Source organism: Aspergillus thermomutatus (genome assembly GCF_002237265.1).
Source record: "Aspergillus thermomutatus strain HMR AF 39 chromosome Unknown NODE_12, whole genome shotgun sequence".
Lineage (NCBI taxonomy): Eukaryota > Fungi > Ascomycota > Eurotiomycetes > Eurotiales > Aspergillaceae > Aspergillus > Aspergillus thermomutatus.
Window position 1 is genome coordinate 32,986 of NW_020798060.1, and position 18,746 is coordinate 51,731.

At 47.3% G+C, this 18,746-nt stretch overlaps 6 protein-coding genes across 6 annotated transcripts; 4 read left to right on the forward strand and 2 right to left on the reverse strand.

The window, feature by feature from the left end:
- Positions 1 to 3,034: 3,034 nt before the first annotated feature.
- Positions 3,035 to 6,160, forward strand: CDV56_104649 (putative Golgi matrix protein; the record flags this gene model as incomplete). Its single annotated transcript, XM_026758268.1, has 9 exons — positions 3,035 to 3,197; positions 3,269 to 3,665; positions 4,083 to 4,201; positions 4,278 to 4,420; positions 4,483 to 4,869; positions 4,929 to 5,364; positions 5,424 to 5,703; positions 5,765 to 5,871; positions 5,937 to 6,160. 9 exons carry the CDS (start codon positions 3,035 to 3,037, stop codon positions 6,158 to 6,160), a joined length of 2,256 nt encoding a protein of 751 aa, XP_026618110.1.
- Positions 6,161 to 6,517: 357 nt separating this feature from the next.
- Positions 6,518 to 7,447, forward strand: GUK1 (guanylate kinase; the record flags this gene model as incomplete). Its single annotated transcript, XM_026758556.1, has 5 exons — positions 6,518 to 6,533; positions 6,597 to 6,710; positions 6,802 to 7,004; positions 7,118 to 7,240; positions 7,298 to 7,447. 5 exons carry the CDS (start codon positions 6,518 to 6,520, stop codon positions 7,445 to 7,447), a joined length of 606 nt encoding a protein of 201 aa, XP_026618111.1.
- Positions 7,448 to 7,988: 541 nt separating this feature from the next.
- On the reverse strand, positions 7,989 to 9,349 carry aspD (septin aspD; the record flags this gene model as incomplete). The annotated part of the gene is made up of 6 exons (XM_026758675.1): positions 7,989 to 8,327; positions 8,392 to 8,605; positions 8,665 to 8,802; positions 8,854 to 8,935; positions 9,009 to 9,137; positions 9,211 to 9,349. The coding sequence occupies 6 exons, from the start codon at positions 9,347 to 9,349 to the stop codon at positions 7,989 to 7,991; spliced, it is 1,041 nt and encodes a 346-aa protein (XP_026618112.1).
- A 476-nt stretch (positions 9,350 to 9,825) lies between these two features.
- Positions 9,826 to 12,112, forward strand: CDV56_105195 (SKI complex subunit WD repeat protein SKI8; the record flags this gene model as incomplete). Its single annotated transcript, XM_026758814.1, has 7 exons — positions 9,826 to 10,168; positions 10,837 to 10,873; positions 10,941 to 11,218; positions 11,308 to 11,477; positions 11,530 to 11,623; positions 11,685 to 11,871; positions 11,929 to 12,112. The coding sequence occupies 7 exons, from the start codon at positions 9,826 to 9,828 to the stop codon at positions 12,110 to 12,112; spliced, it is 1,293 nt and encodes a 430-aa protein (XP_026618113.1).
- A 165-nt stretch (positions 12,113 to 12,277) lies between these two features.
- On the reverse strand, positions 12,278 to 13,114 carry SPC25 (kinetochore Spc25 family protein; the record flags this gene model as incomplete). The annotated part of the gene is made up of 2 exons (XM_026759016.1): positions 12,278 to 12,822; positions 12,883 to 13,114. 2 exons carry the CDS (start codon positions 13,112 to 13,114, stop codon positions 12,278 to 12,280), a joined length of 777 nt encoding a protein of 258 aa, XP_026618114.1.
- A 1,077-nt stretch (positions 13,115 to 14,191) lies between these two features.
- On the forward strand, positions 14,192 to 17,909 carry CDV56_105536 (uncharacterized protein; the record flags this gene model as incomplete). The annotated part of the gene is made up of 6 exons (XM_026759155.1): positions 14,192 to 14,548; positions 14,600 to 15,017; positions 15,071 to 15,764; positions 15,823 to 16,769; positions 17,596 to 17,628; positions 17,758 to 17,909. 6 exons carry the CDS (start codon positions 14,192 to 14,194, stop codon positions 17,907 to 17,909), a joined length of 2,601 nt encoding a protein of 866 aa, XP_026618115.1.
- Positions 17,910 to 18,746: the final 837 nt, after the last annotated feature.

Sequence of the window (18,746 nt, forward strand, 5' to 3'; positions counted from 1 at the left end):
ATACTCTGTAGCAAAGATGTCAGAGACGAACAGAAACTACGGAGTAATTGACTCCCTACGTACTTAGATAAGTTCTACCGCCGTAGCCTAATACTGTTACCAACGCTAATCGATCCCTTGTCGAGTTGGTGTAACGGTTTTTCTCACTGTCAACTAACTAAACATAAATCGACCCCACTCATGGTTCACATTCTTGTACAGTAGATAAATTGCTATCTGGCGGCCATCACCGAAGTCAGCTCCTCCTGCTAGACCAGTAGTTACCTAAGTACCATGAGTCCATGACTATTGACTAAGAACTACTTGGAGCCGAAGTGACGATCGTGGACTCGGGGGCCGGGGGTATGTACGGACTACTCCATACAGAGTACGTACAAATTCCTAGTTGAGTATTGGGGGAATCCCTAAATGGCTGGCGCTTATGTGAAACAGGCAAACAATACCAATTTTCTCTGTAGGCTCTTGGTCTTAGAAGTCGGAAGAAAGGTGGATACTACCTTACATAGGTACGGACTAAGGACTAAGGGCTGCGGACTACGGGCTACGGGCTACGGAATATGTCCCGAGTGTCAATTCATTTGACCACTCTTCCACGGTTCCACCACATGCCACATCAATTATGGATGTCATTTGTACGCCGTGTCCGGTGCATGAGTCAAGTGGAGATTGGGTGGTTTTACTGCTACGTAGTAGTAGTGACTAGTGAGTTAGAGTAGTGACTAGTGAGTGAAGCAAATCAACGATATGGTCGACGGAAGGCTAGGCAATTGAATGACTCGCATGACCGCATTTGGCTCAAAGTAATGACTTTGGAAAATTTGCCTTCAATCTCATGGTCATCCATTGTGGCTAGTGTACGGAGTAGTCGGTAGTAATATGAAACAAATACTACCACGCAGCCAAGGGTGTTTCGGAGGTCTTGCTATTAATAATGTCCTATACTGGGAGGATAGGGAGGGATTTAGGCTGTTCTCACTACCAGATTCAGCAACATTCCCTCGCTAGGTACAGATACTCTGTAATTAATGATTGCAGGTGTGCACCTGGTACTTTATGCAACTATGCATGTCCTATGACATAAGGTAGTGTAGTCTGTCTTTTCGAAGGCACTGCGTAGATACGTAACGGTCTTCCACTTTGCCAGCCCTAGGAACCTGACAAGGATATATTACTGCTAAGCTTAAGGTACCTCTCCTTTTCCGAATGAGTTCCTCCGCTTTGTAAAAAAACGAAAAAGGGGAAGGGCGAAGGGAGAAGAAAAGGCACCTATGAATGCGATATCACCTGATCTATAATAACGACACTCAGGACCGACTGTCGTTGAGACATAGGTGGTTCTGATTGGGTTGGATGACCTTCCTGTCCTGCTCGTGGCACATCATAAATCGTCCATCCCAGAGGACCGTGAGTCTGCGAGGCCATGCTACTTTCTATCTTCCGCTTGCCTTTGAACTTCACATTGTTGCCGTTGCGGTTGGTCGAAAATGATGATATAGTCATAGGTTATTAACATGAGCAGAGCACTCCGTGCCATGCATGCTGGCTCGTGCCGAGAAACTCGCAGCAGGGTGTATCGAAATCCCTGTTGTCTCCGAATCAAGCTGTCTTCTTTGTGTATACAAAGTATCGGGAATTGTATCCTTGACATAGTGGATATGCGAAGGAGGTGACCTGGCTTTATCGATGAGCGTACTATATACTCCGTAGTTGTCATAATTATGATATATATCTAGCCGCATTAATATACCATCAGATCGGGTTGACAAATGACTATCCAACCAGCGTTCTCACTTCGAATTCAGTTTCATGTAGATGGTATGTGGCTTGATTTCCGTGTTTAGGGTTGGTACTTTTCCGAGTCATAGATAAAAAATTGTTTCATGCGACTCGCAAGAGCCTTGCGGGTCCTACGTGACCCAAGACCCTCATGATCAAATCCCCAGGACAATTGGGATTCGGGAAGTCGGAGTGGCATGATGCGTGCATATATGAAGGAACTTTTGCAAGTTTGCAGCAAATGATCATACACGAGTGGGCAATTTATAGGTTCAGAGGCTCGAAATGATCATTAGATCTATTGATGATGAAAAGTTCAGAATATTCCCAAAGGTGCTGAGGAAAGCAGAGTTGTACAAATCAGTGTATGACTGTATGTATTACTACGGAGTACCTTTGGTGTAAATGATCCCGAGACAACCGTGTTTCACTGGGCCTGGATTGGAGTTCCTTCTGTATGATGCTTAGCCCAATCCCATATCTGGAGGTAGTTGTCAGCTTGTCTCTTATTATTACTACCAATGATCAACTGAGGCTAAAGTACCTAGATTTCTGACTGTATCTAAAACTACCTATCTAGGCGCCATGATTAGAAAGACCTTAGAAGCTTAAGTAACCTCCCTAATACCCCTACTTATATCAAGACTGATGCTAAGTTATCACTGACAACTGTAAAACTTTTCATATATAAACAAAGTAGTCCTAGCCTCTCAACAGGAAAAGGAGGAAGCGAGTGAATCTAAAATTAATTATTAAAACAACAGTAGACTAACTACGGAGTACGGAGTATTAGTACTACTACTAGTACTAGAATTCCCCACCTTTTGAGTTCCTGAGAAAATGATCAAACCTAGAAAATCCCACCCCGCTATTTCTCACTGAATTTATCAAGAAGGGCCTATCATCCATCACGTCTTCAAGATACTTTTCTTGTGATCCCGCTAGCCAAGAAGTTCTTCTTTCCCTTGCTGCAAAACGGCAAGATGGTGTACTACTTTACATCAAATGTGGTGAACCCTGCTGCCTTTATCTATGTCGGAAAAGACAAATTTGAAAGTATGACGGCCATTCTTCGACTTCGTGAAACGTGCCCAAGATCTAAAAGTCTCTGCTATTAGATGAGGATCTTATCAAATATGGCCTAGAGAAAGATGTCTGGTACCGCTGACCACCACCTATATCCTCATCATTGCGCTGAATGCTAAGAGTTGACTCTTGGTTATCTCCCCAGGGTTTGTTGTCCAAAACTCAAAGCATAATGAGGTTGGAATTCTTGTACTTATGGAGTACCCAGTTTCATGTTGATAATCTATCGAGTGCTCACGTTTACCTGCGCCTTCGCGATGGCGAAACGTGGGACCAGATCCCACAGCCGCTCTTAGAAGACTGTGCCCAGCTCACCAAAGCCAATTCCATTGAAGGTCAGCCCTGAAGCACTTCTGTTCATGTGACAGAATATAAGAGTAGGAGGTAAAGCTTATCAGCGGAGCAGGAAACAAGAAGGATAACATCACAGTGATTTATACGCCATGGTCAAATTTGCTGAAAGACGGGTCAATGGCGACTGGACAGGTCTCATTCCACAATCCCAAATTGGTCCGAAAAGTGTACGTTCGACAGCGAGAAAATGCAATTGTCAATCGGCTCAACAAGACTCGCGAGGAGAGATTTCCCGATCTTCGCGCAGAGAAGGAGGAATCTCTGAAGAAAAAGCAAAAGGAAGAACGAAGAGCGAGAGATGAGCAACGTGCCAAGGAAAAACAGGAAAAGAGGGAACGTGAACAGCTTAAATGGCAGAAAGAGCATGCCTACGATGACCTGTTCAGTGAAGAGAACATGCAGGCGAGCAGCAATCAGGAGCGAGATTCAGACTTTCTGGACGACTTTATGTGAATGGAACTTGCCAGCTATCAAAATTCATGTCGATCACTCGGTTGAACAAGAGCGATTGCAGTCACTTCTTCCTTGAGAAATTGAGGCTTCTCGAGGCAAATGAGTCGACATTGGACCAATCCGGCCTTTGGCAATACAACGAAACATGGCTCTTATGGCTGCTGAGTGCACCACACTACTGAGACGAGAGTGGACGGCATAGATGCAATGCGCGGAGCCGCTTTAGGACACATTTTTGTTCCCATCCCTCGAACGCAAGTTCACATTTTGTAACTCCCAGCGTAAGAATGGAATTGTAATGCCACATTATCAGCATGTATCGATATGTGCTTGCTACCTGTACTAGAGTGGGCTCGCTCTGGATGTCGTAACTAGGATGCGGACTTGGCTCGGAACAAGTCTAACCGCGCTAGTGGTGTTGACAGCTATGCCCTGGATCTGGTACGGAGTACCCAGAGTCGCGTCGGCCGTTTAAACAATTACCATCCCACCGAAGCTTCCTTGAACTACCATTTACACAAGATGCCCGAAGGTAGGTTACTGAGTGGTTTGCTTTAATGAATAATCTACAAGTTTTCTGCCCAGAAATCACGCTGACAACTCAGCAGCAGCCGTCAAGTCGAAAAAGAGCAAGAAGAACAAGGGCACTGCAAAAAAAAAGGAAGCCCAAGATGTCAAGGCCGAGGACGGGAATGTAGACGGGCCTTTGGGTGAACAAACTGATAGTCTTCTTGACACGCAGGAACCCAATGTTCGTGACGCCCCGCAAAGAGATAGCTGCCATGTCTAATCTTCGCTAACGTTAGGCAACAGGACTCACAGCCACTTACGACAGCTCAGGCTACGCTTGTTGGGGCATCCGGAGGAAATGAAGCTGAGTACAACTCATCGAAAGAATCTGCGGACCCAAATATCCATGATGATGCACCTGGAAAAGAAAGTGAAGATCCAGAGTCACCCTCGTCGGACAGGTTTGACGCTCTTGTTCGAGATCGAGACTCTCTTCGCGCCGAAGTCACAGACATGCGCAAATCTTTGGAGGAAATACAGTTCAAACACCGCGCAGAGATGGAAGCTTTTCAACAGAAATTGGACGATGCCGAAAGCAAGAAGGAGCACGCAGAGGCACAATTTCAGAAGCTTCTGGAAAGAGTGAACACCATCAAAGCGCAGCTGGGTGAAAGGCTCAAAGAAGATGCTGTACGTTGAAGTCTTTATCTCAAGCACCATCATAAGTGGCTGGGCTAAGCAATCCACAGGAAGAACTTGCGCAAGCCAACTCCAAGATCGAGGAGCTCGAGGAACAAAATTCAAGCTTGAGAGATGCCTTGGATGCGAAAAACTCGGAGCTGGCAGAGCTCACCCAAGATAACGAGCAGAAGTCAAACGAAATCGCTACACTGAGAAGTCGAAGTAACCTATCTCAGCAGAATTGGCTGAAGGAAAAGGAGGAGCTCCTGGAACGAGAATCATACCTGCAGTCCGAGTTCGAGCAAGCAAAAGAAGCCATGCATAACTGGGAGATCCTCGCTATGGAGGAGCGATCTATAAGAGAGAGCCTAGGTGAAAAGGTCACCGACCTTGAAGAGCAGCTGGTCGCTCTTAAGGACTCGTATGAGAAGGTCGTTTCCGAGCGTGATTCTCAGTTAGCCACCGTGGATGGTTTACAACGTGCTTTGCAAGAGATTCAGACAGGTAGAGCATATCTTGTGTATATCAGCCCCCTGACTGACCTCGACACTAACTATTTCTAGCTCGGAAACAAGAACTCCGTGATCTCGTGGAAAGCTCGAACACTCAGCTTGAGGAGCTAAGACAGGCTCTCCAAGACGCCGAGGCTAAAGCTTTCGAGGCCGAGAAAGCTCTTCAAGCTGCTCAGAAGGAGCTTGAAAGGGTAAAGCCGTTTGAGAAAGAAGTCAAGGAGAAGAACCTCCTGATCGGGAAGTTAAGACATGAGGCAGTGACACTGAACGACCATCTCACCAAAGCCTTACGATTCCTCAAGAAAGGCAGAGCTGAGGATAACGTTGATAGGTTAGTCAGAATTTGAGGCGTGCTGCCTTGCTGATTTTTTTTCTTTACTAAAGCTATCTAGGCACATCGTTACAAACCATTTGTTGCATTTTCTCGCCCTTGATCGATCAGACCCGAAGAAGTTTCAGATACTGCAGCTTATCGCAGCACTTCTGGGGTGGACGGACGGTATGCGAAGACATCATGCATACTCGATGATGCGAACTGTGAATGACACTGACACTTGGCGACAGAGCAGCGTGAGCAAGCAGGCCTTGCACGCCCAGGAACATCAAGTACTGCCGGCAAGCTCAAAATACCGAGTATATCCATGCATCGTACACCCAGCACGCCTACCCTAGCCACGGATTTCTTGGACCACGGGAACCCAAGCAAAGAGTCACTGGCCGAACTCTGGTCCAATTTCCTAGAGCAGGAGTCACAGGCTAGCGGGAATCAAGAATCGCTGAAACCCTGAAGGATTGTCAGGGTGGCTCTGCCTTGAAATATGTAGAAGACTAGCATCTTCTGTAAGATAAGCCGGCCCTTATCGAATTCCACAATTCGCTCACCGACTAGCTTTGATCTTTTTTCCCATTCTAGTAGTAATAATGCTGAAACCGTATGTATGTTTGCGACGTTTGCACTAAACAAGCTTGGAGTCACCGCTTTCTTTCTGCCACCGTAGTGGGACACTGTTATCGAGAAGACAGAGACCATTTTTGGCTTTTTCTGCACACGTTTCTGGCCTATGCTTCGCCTATTCAGCTCTCGTACAGCTGGGAACTTGATTGATACACGCTCCTCTTTGAATTCTTGGTACTCCCGATTGACAATGGCTACCGGTGCTGGTGCGCTTTCTCATTCCAACACCTATTGTCGTATTTCTCAATGCAGTTAACTGACCTATCTAGCAGTGCAAAGGTTCCGTCCAGTGGTGGTATCGGGTCCTTCTGGGACTGGGAAGTCGACCCTGCTCAAGAGACTCTTCGCCGACTACCCCGATACTTTCGATTTATCCGTGTCTCGTAAGTCTACCCCCCTACCAATCCTTCCAGACTCTGTCTACGAACTGTTTCTTTTGGGGGAATTGCGCTGAACGATATCTGTTATAACCAGATACCACTCGAGCACCCCGTCCGGGGGAGGAGAATGGACGCGAGTATTACTTCACAACTAAAGAAGAGTTCCTGGATCTCGTGAGCAAGAATGCCTTTATCGAGCATGCTCAGTTTGGCGGCAATTACTACGGCACTACTGTGCAGGCAGTGAAGGATGTTGCGCAAAGGGGCAAGATCTGCGTTCTCGACATTGAGATGGAGGTAATGATTTCCTGAAACATGAATTGATATGGTGGAGAGAAGGAGAGGGAAAACTATCACCGGAAAAGTATAATTCCACCGAGACAACAGCTGACGACTATCAACTGCAATAGGGAGTAAAGCAAGTCAAACGCACCGATCTTGATGCTCGGTTCTTATTTCTGGCGCCTCCATCCATTGAAGAGTTGGAGAGAAGACTGCGTGGGAGAGGAACTGAGACTGAGGAGAGCTTGACGGTATGGGTGTCCCCTAACTCGCCAGACTATGCCGCGGGGAATCTAACTTTGCTGTAGAAACGTCTTGCTCAAGCAAAAAACGAACTTGAATATGCTGCGCAGCCTGGCTCTCATGATAAGACCGTCGTGAACGATGATCTGGAGAAAGCTTATATGGAGCTGCGGGATTGGATAGTCGACGGTGGTAATTTTGGAGCGCGTCAATGATTTTCTTGACAATGTCTTAGTGTGTTTTGTATTCAATCAGCCCTGCCGTATACCTCAGCGACTGTAGATACTCTCGGTTGCGATAGTGGAACAATGCATCATCTGCCTTTCGGACTTCGGCTCACAGAAGCCCATTAATCAAAGGATTTCTTTTGCCCGTTGACGAACATAAGAGAAATTAAATACATGAGCAGTAAGACTAAACTAGCAATTCGAATGTTAGTCTCTTTTCCGTCCGGAGACGACAAATCTAGGAAATGTGGTAGGCCCGGTCACTCTCTTGAACGGAGAGGAGAAGATAAAGCAAAACTAAAAAAGCACAAGTCCTGATGAACAATATGAAAGCTGAAAAGGATATCTGTAAAAGGCTGCTAGAGTAAAACGGAAGTTACCGAATGGGAAGGCAAGTGGAGGAAGAGAAACGTCCTTGCGGGTACTTTATCGCTGTTTGGGCGTGGCCCGGAGATGACTGCAGTATGTTTGTGGACATTGGCCAGCCCAAACTATTAGATTGATCCTGAGAGACAATCACTACGAGCACCTAATAGCCATTCATAGTCATCCGTTGCGAGTTGCGACTGAGTTCACGGTCGGCAGAAGGGCTGATAGGCCGGCTGCCAGCAGAATGTGCCCCGGCGGCGCTGCTCTCCTTCAAGGCCAGAAGCTGCTTCGCACGGAAAGTCTCGTAGTGAATCTGGCTTGTTGTCTCAATCAGGTCTTGGAGATGAGTGCGAGTGAGAAAGTTTCTCAAATAGACGAATTCACAGTGGGTTTCGTCTTCGACATTGATGACACCCCAGCGGTTTTGTCGGCCGCGAACTTGTTGACCATTAACAACAATAGTTCTCTCACTGCCGACAACGGCGAATGGAATAATGTCCTAGGAGAGGGTTAGAGACAGGCGGGCAGGGCATGCACGCAGCACGGGTAGTAGAAGGTCTGACCTTGATTTGGGCATTAACCGCACGCTCTTCGTCATCAAGTTCGTCATTATCGTAGGGGTACATTTTCAGATTGTGGAAAGTGAATTCTTCCTTGATGCGCTCCTTGAACGCCTGGCGTTCCTCGAGAGTGAGCGAGTCTGCCTTTGCGATCACTGGAACGACGTTGACAACATCCGAGAGTTTCTTCAAGACAACAATGTCAATGGGTTTGAGGCTACATTTGCAGGGTTAGCGAGATTGAGTTATGGATGACTTTTATGGTCCCGGACTCACGCATGGCCAGATGGCTGAATGAAGAACAAACAGCAATGGATACGGGTATCCTGGATATAGCGGTCACGCTGAGCAGTAAGCTCCTTTCGAAGGTATGCTGAGTGCTGATCCTTAATGTATTTCACAATTGGGTCCCAACTATGGCACAATCAGCTTAATCATCGAAGAGCAGGTAGGTTAAATCCATACCACCTATCATTGTTGACTTGATCGCCGTATCCCGGAGTGTCAACAATGTTCAACCTGAGGCGTACTCCATTCTCCTCGATGACTAGCAAGCAGCCGTTAGCAAGACGTCCCTGACGAAGATCTGTCGAAGATCTTATCCTCCGGCACCAACGCACTGTGAGAGACAGTCTGGATCTCCGTGGTCGATCGAACGGGTTCGTTGGGCGTCAGACGTCCCTTAGAATCGATCAAATGGGAAGCAAAGATGGTGTTAATCAGAGTTGACTTTCCGAGACCTGTCTGGCCTATTGATAGTGTAGAAGGAACAGTTAACGGGAGTTCGTTCAACGAGCAACGGGACAATTTCCGCCCACGTACCAACACACATCACATTAAACTGAAAGCCACGCTTCAAGAGCTTCCGCTCAATCTGAGATGTAATACTGTCAAAGCCAACATGGCTGCGAGGAAAAACAGTAGCTGGGGTGGTCGAATTGGAATTGGCTGTGGTGGCCATCGTGAAGGACTGTTTATCTCTTGTTGGTTATGACTTCCAAATCAAATCGGGGAATTGAGCAATGGAAAGTGGAATATTTGGATGCGGACAGGCCAAGATAGAACAAACAAAAGCTGACCAAGAAAGCTCCGTATGAAATCAACCGGTATTCTGAATGACCCCCAAGAATGCCAGTCTGGAGTTCCTAGCTGGAGTAGAAGAGATGCTAATAGATATCTGATGACTTACCTTATGGAACCCCCTTAACTGTTGTCGCGACTCAGGGGGACGGCTATACCGTAACAGGACTAGTGAATCTCCGGATCCAAACACAGCAAACCGCAGGTCTGCCAGGAAAAGCTTCAGATTTCCGACAAGTCCAAAATTCTTGTGCTCTTGAACAGGCAAAGCAACGTAAAAGGCTGTTTCAATTCCGCTCCGCCAGTCTGTCTTACGGTCCGACGGCAACGACCGATACCCAAAAAATGACTTCACGAATGTTCCAGTCCACCACCTCGTCGTACATGTTTTCTCGCGTGCTTCTGTCCTCGGAACCTCTATCCTCCGCTGCAGGACGATGGTCGCGGTTTTTACAGAGTTCTCCGATCCTCCCCCATCAGCTGCTGAGACCTGCAGCACTATCATTGATCCTTCCCGGCATCATTTCCGGCATCTGGGATTCCATCCTGCGTGCTGTACCCAAAAAGAAGACATCCCACATGAAGAAGCGTCATAGGCAGATGGCTGGCAAGGCTTTAAAAGACCTCAAAAACCTCAACACTTGTTCTGGATGCGGTCAAATGAAGCGTGCTCATGTTTTATGTCCGCACTGTGTTGAAGGTATGTTATCGCCCATCGAATGCATTGGTCTTTCGAGAGTCTGATGACTTGTTTCCTGGTTAGACATTAAGAAGCAATGGAAGCACACCCAGACGGTATGAGTGAAATACAACGGTGGCTGAAAGGACAGTGAGCCGTGAAAACTGAACCATGAAAACTCAAGAATGATAGATTTGAGGTATCGAGAGCCCTGTACTTTTATACAGCTGGGATATAGGATATGCTGCATGACATTCGGCGTCTGGTTTGATGGGAAAGCCCCTGTAAATATTTTGTTTCTCAATTATTTTTCTCTTGCTTTGCTAGTGTATAGTCATTGAAACCTTCAAACCAATAATTGCCTGATATCGACGGCACTCAAACTTTCAGCCTCTTAAGTTTCCACTTGAAAAGAGTACTGCATTGAAGTGTATGGTGGGACTCGTGGCCGCTCGCGCCCATGATCTCACCAGCAAAGACTTGGGTTATGTCCCACGATCACCCACCACTTACGGAGTACCAGCGACCAACTTCTCATCTTAACGAGCTTCAGCAATTCGAATATTCCCTTCAATCAACAGGTAGACACGAGACAATCCAAGTGGCCCCCATGAATCAGATAGATTAAATATGGTAAGAGCCTGAAAGAGAATTGCCATTGTTGTTCCAGCACATCTGAACATACATAGTCGAAACAATACCTGTCGTGGGGTTCCGCGGACAATGGTCAGTATACATAAGAAGATTGACACTTTCACTTCTTTCCTGGGCTGAATTCTGTTAACTGTGTTAGGTTTATGCGGGATATAGCTCATCCTCTCGATATCTTCTCACTGGCTGTTACTGACACTCAAATCCTGTCGGCTTCTGGTGCAACTGCGCTCAAGATTCATTCTACAACAGATCCTGATTTCCCGTTGGTGCAATCCATTGATGGCGCCCACAAAGTCGGCTGTCACCATATAGTGACAAATGGAAAAGGCTCCAGAGCAGTCAGTGTGGGCTTTGGTGGAGAGATCAATGTCTGGGGCTGCCGCGAGGGAACTTGGTCCAAGGAGGACGCCGCTTCAGGTATCACAATTCAAGTCCTTCTTGATCTACCGGACTCATTTCATACTTCAAAAATTAACCACTTTGACTTGTAACTGATGGATCAATAGGAAACCTGGCTGGTGCTGCTGGTACCTGGGCTGTAGCTTTGTCAGATGACGGACAGTACCTCGCTGGTGTCACCCAGGATGGACACATCAGAGTATGGGATCTCAATGCCAACGGCGAGTTGATTCGAGACTACGAAACCAAGGGTAGTTTTGGCACTTGCTTGGACATGGTATGTTCAACCTGCCACCTTGTCAGTCGAAATGCTCATGCGAGCCCTGCAGTCTGCGGATGGCCGCTTTATAGCCAGTGGGCATGAGAACGGCAGTGTCTACATCTTCAGTACAGAAACTGGGCGAATGCCGTTCAGCTTGTCAGGTATTTTTTTCCCATATCAGCACTGAAAGATCAGGAGTGAGATTGTCTGATATCCTTGTAGGGCTGGTCAAGCCAGTTCGGACTGTGGCATTCTCTCCCGGCGGAAAACTTCTTGCTGCCGCTGGAGATTCAAGGGTAATTGTGCTTTATGACACTTTATCCGGAGAGCAGGTAGCAAATCTCTCGGGTCACTCAGCCTGGATTCTTTCACTCTCTTGGAGCCATACAGGGGAGTACCTGTTGAGCAGGTCGGTTGATATGACTAATGTGATATCCTTTAGAATTTACGGCTAACAGATGCAAAGCTCATTTGACGGAAAAGTCAAGGTCTGGTCAATTGATACGAGGTTGTGCGTCGCAACTCATTCCGAAACCGAGAAGGCGGTTTGGAGCGCTAAATGGCTGCCAAAGACCGGGAAGTCTGAAGGATTTGCCACCGCTGGAGCAAGCCGAAGCATAGCTTTCTATCGCGAAGCAACTGGTGGCTGATCACTGGATGGGGTCGACGCCACATTGTGCTTTCGAAGAAAGACCAGACGAGAGTATGGATTTCTCCTTTCCCGCTGCGGTTCAGCAAGCGAACTGTATCGTACAAAACAGTCAACGTAGAAAAGAAGTCATGGCACGCTTCCTTAGCCAATAGCGGGCATCATCCTACTTGAGCGATTCGACAAGTAGCCTGCGCATCCTTTTCAGAAAAGCCCCAAAATCACGGTCCTCGTTCAAGAGGTCGAGTTCCCGCTCCAGAGCTTCTCTATCCACTTTGGGCCGCGTATGGAAGACTTCGTAATCGCGACTGGCTGTTCCTAGTTCGAACCACGCCTCCGTGTCCCAGTCTTTCTCAAGTAGGTGACTGTAAATGAACTTCAACCGATCTTCTCGTCCGGCACCTTCAATTCGCAAACATAGATAATCCTGCCAGAATTCTAATTCTGGAATGTTCAATCGGGACTGTGCATCTAGATGTCGGGCATGAGCCTTCTGGGCTTCTAATTTCTGGTTGATGGCATTCTGCGTCTCTTCAATTTGTTGCTTCAGACGGTCACGCTTCGCAAGACGAGAGTCGCGTTCTAATGCGACGGAAGAGATAGCAGTGTGCATCTCGGCAGCCTCAGCAGCTTCTTTCTGGAGGGTCTGTTCGTGCGTCTGGGCCTTGAGATTGATGATCTCAATATCTCTCTGTCGCATGCGCTGGTCCTCTTAATTTGGGGTTAGCGACATTGCTTTCGTTGAACATCTTGTGGATGATTAGTACACACCTTGTAACTCTGCCAACCCAATTCTGAATTGGTTTCGCTCTTCCAGCACCTGTTTCCGACCTCGCTCAATAAAAGCATCGAAGCGAGCGGTGAACTGAGCCATGCGGTTACGCAAGTCTTCAAATCCAAAATTGATGCTAGGTAGCGTGTCGGCCATCGATGGTGCGTCTGCTGTTGCGAGTGGCGGTCGCACACCACTCGTCGAAAGTGAAGGTTCAAACGAAGACGACATTATGAGCAAGGTTTCTGAGAATTCAAATTCGCCTTATTCGTCTCAAGTCGTCGCAGCAGTCCAGAGCAAAATATGTAATGTGCGTGATAAGTCAAGAAATATATGCGTGTCGCGTTATCGACAACTGACTGTAGTCATGAGGGGGATGCTAACTAGTGTTTGTTGTTGCGGCGCAACTGCCGAAGCTAACGGCGCTTGGCACAAAACGATCGACAACCAACATCTATCTACAGCTCACTGGTAAAAATGTCCAATTGCTGGATTTTGTCTCAACAACTTGAATAACTCTTGTCCAACTTCTTCTCCATCTGAACAGCAAGCCAGCCTTCACCTCCACCTTCAAAGATTGCCCATGTTGACATGGTGACGAAGCATCTTGGTTCTATTTCTAAACAGAATCAATGCAAAATTTAGTTCTTTGGAGCAGCAGATATCAACTCAGCCATTAACAGTTCGACATGCTCACCCCGTTTGATATTGGGCATATCATTAAGAACACAAAAACGCCTAATGGATGAATATTCTAGCAGTGCTCTACATTATGGGCACTTAGGAAGGGCGATTTATCAGCCGGAAACACGTGCTTGGACATTTTCTCGAACGCTTGCCTGGTGTAAGTGAAACAAATATCAACTGCCTTTGAAGCAAAGACAAAGATTGTGAAGAATATCTTATGCTTGCAATGTACTAACTCAATCGCAAGCACCTCTCCTTGTTTATACAGGAGTTACGAAGACTACCATTGTCTCACCATTGACGGCGCCACAGTCATCACTCATAGAGAATAAGAGCTTGTTACCTAGAGTGCACCCTGAATTAGCCGCTTGTTGGCCCTTAGTCGATAATGAGACGGTCTCCCACGTTATCACGACGGCAGGTGAATTATGCGATCCTTTGGTATCCTCTCTGTTCGACTTGGGGAATGCAGTGGATATTGAGAACCATGAGTCAGGCAACCGGGTAGTCCCGATCGCCATCACTGTCGGCGGAGAATGTTGCAATGTCATTTCATTCCGGAAGATAGAAGAAGGTACTGCTGAACTGAAGCACGGAATGAAAGCTCGAATACGGATCCCGATGATCGGAGAAACTGAGTGGACCGAATGGTCCGCAGGAGGTGCCCCCGTCCGTCAAATATGTTTTGCGCGGACGGTGGAAGAGAAGCCGACATGGGCCGCCGCTCGCTTTCCTCAATCAACGATTGTGTTCAGACCTCTGTATCGTAGGAAGCCTGTTCCTGTGCATATATACCAGGATGGTGACCGTGTGGTTCCGAGCCATACACAATCCTCGCGCCTTGACGCGAACCCATTGATTGAGATTTCAAACTCCCAGACGGGAGGTTATGCGCATGCCGATGTCACTTTCAATCCCTGGTATCAGAAACAATTGGCGATTGTCGATGAGAGAGGAAATTGGAGCGTCTGGGAAATGGTAGGTCGACATAGACGAGGTAAGGGCAATTGGACTGCGGCGTGCGTAAAGTCCGGCTCATTACCGTGGCTTGACCCTGGCCACGCTCAGGATATCAATGGCTCTCCACGACATGATGGATGGGCAGTAATTGAATGGGTGGGCGATGTCAACAGCTTCATTGTGTCCGATCGACGTTGTCCCATACTTTATCGGATAGAGGGGAATGATATTCTACCTTTTGCGATAGAGCTTGAGCTGAAGAGGAAATCAGAATGGATTCTGGATGTCAAGAGAAGTGCTTGCAATGTGTCACAAGTGTTCATTCTGACAACATCGCGAATGTTTTGGATTGATGTTTCCTCCGTTCTTGTCGGAGACTCTCAAAAGGTTGCTTCAAGGCCGTCTCTGTTACCCCTTCTATCTTGGCGTCATTTCCGAGATTCGGAGGATACGACATTGCGTTTGTCTTCTCTTGTCGTTTCTGAAGGTATGCCTTAACTCTTGTCTTTCACAATGATACGCTAACAATATGCTTTGAAGAATTGTATCTTGTCTTGTACTCTCGGCTCAATCACGTGGCATTGGCTTATCGAGTTCCAATTGCATCGGATGGATACATGGGTCGGACCTCTATATCGGACCCATTCGTTCTAGAGATCCCTTCCATTTCTGAAGAGAGCGCAGAAACTCAGGATTCACCAAATGCAGCTCAGTTCTCAACTCTGGTTTTCCGAGAAATTGCACATGCACCATCTGCTGGGAGCAAGGAGCAATATGACGCTACTGCCAAAATCATAAAACTGTTCACAATCGACTCCCGCCTTGCGGTCCGGGAGTCGATATACATTGGTCCTGCACGTGAGACTGAGGTTAATGCAGATGATCAGCAGTTGGGAAAGGATGCCTTACGTTTAAGGAAGCGCTATCCCGGAGTTCGGAGAAAGCAATCTACTCGCTCGCGGGATGACTTCGTGGTCGACGATTGGGATGAGTCTGTCGTGAGCAGGGAAACGTTCACGGTCGCAGATACTGGAATTTCTCACATAACGCCACTGGCCAGTCCACAATGGACAACTGATTATAGCTCGATCTACGCCATTGCGTTCGGGAAGATATTTGCGGGGTCAAGTGAAATCGGCCAAGAACAAGACAAAGGCTTTCAAGAGTCTATCAAGGAACTGAAGGACAGAATAGCCTCCACAGACTTGACTCATCTTCCTAACAGTAAGACCATGTAGGCTCTGTCAACGCTGGATGTATACCACATGATTCTATTACTGACACCTCAACAGGCTAGAAGTCCTTACCGGAAGCCCTCTGCTAGACGATATCGATCAGAATGCTCATGACTATGATGAATTTCTTGATGAATTTCTGGCTCCAAGCATGTCGCGCAATCCCCTGGCAGGCAGTCAACCCGCAGTCTTTTCCCAGCAGTCGTTGGACTTATTCGGATCCTCGTCCAAGGTGAAACTGGTCGACATTTACGATCGGTTGGTTAATGACTGGCTTTCAACCCTTCAGCACGACATACCCGGGCGCACGCGGATTATGAAGGAAAGGGTCATTCGCAAAGTGGCAGCAGAGCTTGCTCTGACGCAGCCCATTTTACAGCGGAAGCCGCTCAATGAAGCGGGTATCTCGCTTTCGACTGAAGACGTTAATCATGAAACAAATGATGATTCGTCGCCCTTGCCAGTCAATCTTCCTTCATCATCTCTCGAGGTTGGTAAACGACGCTTATCCTTACCGAGAGTGATTTCTAGTGATCATGCATCGGAGCCAGCAGTCAGCAAAAATACTATCCAGAACAACTTGTTGGCAGAAGAGCAAGAAGTATCCAACGGTACAAACGGAGCGGAACCTGTCTACTGTGGACTAGCTTCTACGACAACCTTCCACATCCAGCGTCCACGATCTGGAGCTGTGGCAACCTTGCTTTCTCATTGGCAAGTAGGTAGCGACCCGGCCTTGTATAGTTGGCAAAGGATGGCGCAGATGTTGGAGGAAGAGGATTTGCAACGTGCCTCTAAAGCCACAACACCGAAACGGCGCCTGCGGAAAAAGGCGTCTCAGAGCACCCCGTTGAATTCATCACAGCTGCCTCCCGTGTCTTCCAATGTCCTTACCACTCGAGAATGGGGTAGCCAGCCAGAGGTCGGCGAGCCGTCCAGAATGTTAAGGTTACAAAGTGGTCAAGCTATCGAGGAGGATCTACCAATGACCCAGGTAGAAAGAGGTATGTTTGGGGGTCGAGAAGCCAGTCGGAAAGCCTTCTTCAAGACAAGGAAAAAGAAAAGAGCAGCTGGCTTTTGAAGGATAAGTCGAGTCTAGAAAGTTCTGAAAGTAGAATATTTGCAGGGCCCGGTCAGGATCAAGAGCGACCAAGTAATTTCCCATGGCGATGAATCAACACTCTTTGTTTACCAACGTTGCAATGGGGGCGAGCGACCACTCCTCAGGTCACATTAGAGAACCAACAGCTGAATAGTAGAAGTCACCAATCTTCAGGGGTGTCTTTTACTTTTACTGACTTCCCTTCGCAGTAGGACGAGTGATTTTTGCGTGATTCCCTTAATGGATACTGAGCGATCGGGTCGGAATGCTTATAAATACAGAGTCTTCATGTCTCTGCTTCAGGGGACAATGTCTGCTAGAATCTCCTCATCATCCCAGACTTGTCCCATATGTGCGATCAAGATTAATTGATACTCTTCCTTTCACTACCGTTGCGTATTTCACTACTGTTGCGTACTTGCAAATCCATTTCTTCGAACGTTTGATCAGCAGTGGTGTGCAGGTGCTGTCCAGCCCCACATTTCCCCTCTAGCTACCTCTCTACAATTTATCTTGGTTTATATGAGTATCCTGCTATCAGCTTCGGTATCAATCCTCAAGTAATAATTTCATATTCATATCACTCAATCGTTGAGAGCACACATATTATTTCGGCCCTCGGTTATTTGTCCATCAACTCCATCCATCCAGAACCTTGATTCCTTCATACACCATGTCTGAACATCAATACAAATTCAATGTCTCCATGAGCTGTGGTGGCTGCTCAGGCGCTGTAGAGCGCGTGCTGAAGAAGCTGGATGGTGAGTGTAGAATCCGCACTCTTAAGAGCGGCCCAAATCATACGGGTTGCTCTCCCCCGACTCCAATAAAACCCTCCTCTTTCTCTTGCTCAGCGGCCAACTGATCCACCCTTGTATGTTACTTCGTAGGCGTCAAGTCTTTCGATGTGAGCCTGGACTCGCAGACCGCCCTTGTCACGACAGACCCCACCCTTTCCTACGAGACTGTATTGGCAACGATCAAGAAGACAGGGAAGACGGTCAACTCTGGAGAGGCTGATGGAAAACCCATGGATGTTTGATTTCGGCGCAGCGCTCGTCTCTGGTTCATTCCATTGGACAAATAAGGCCGTGGTCGAAGCTGGTACAGGTCATAAGAGCTGGGATTTTGATGCTCGTCAAGGCCAATAATGACTTGATCATATGGCGCAGCTGGGCCTCATACGGTCCGCCTTTTTTCCCTTTTCACCAGGTTTCAAAATACCACAGCGATTGCATAGCGTGTTCGTCACTCTAGCTTGGTTTGTGCTTGGATCATAATTGTTACCTGCGATCGTCTTTCAAACATCAGCCCGATCTGTTACTTGAATGGTTTCTCTATAGACTTGATTTGCGAACATTTTAGCAGAACCAAGAGCGTACCATAATTGGATTATTACAACGGCGCCGCTGGGCTAGCATTGATGAACTCGTACATAGTCATAAAGGACACACAACCGGGTATCATTCGCATCAACGCCGCATAATTAGAGTGCATGAAACCATCCATGATAGAACAGACAAAGAAACATCCTCAGGCTAAAGAAAAACTCAGTAGCGGCTAGGCAACCCCGCAACTGTCTAATCCACGATAACGAATTTTCGTCCTTCTGAAACAGGATAATGGAGCCTAGAGTCGCCCGACCTCCTCACATACGTGGAATGTCGTTGTGCCTCTCTCGGTTGTGGTAGGTTAAAACGAGCTTCCTGACTTGATCTATAGATATATCAGCTCATCGTGTTTTTGGGGCGAAGAAAATGTTAAGAGGGAAGATGTGTGAAATGTAGACAGGCATTTCCACCGCGAAAAGATTCTGGTCGAGATCATACCCTAACTGGTGCAATTGTGCTTCGCCACCCCTGTCATCGCGATCGAGCGC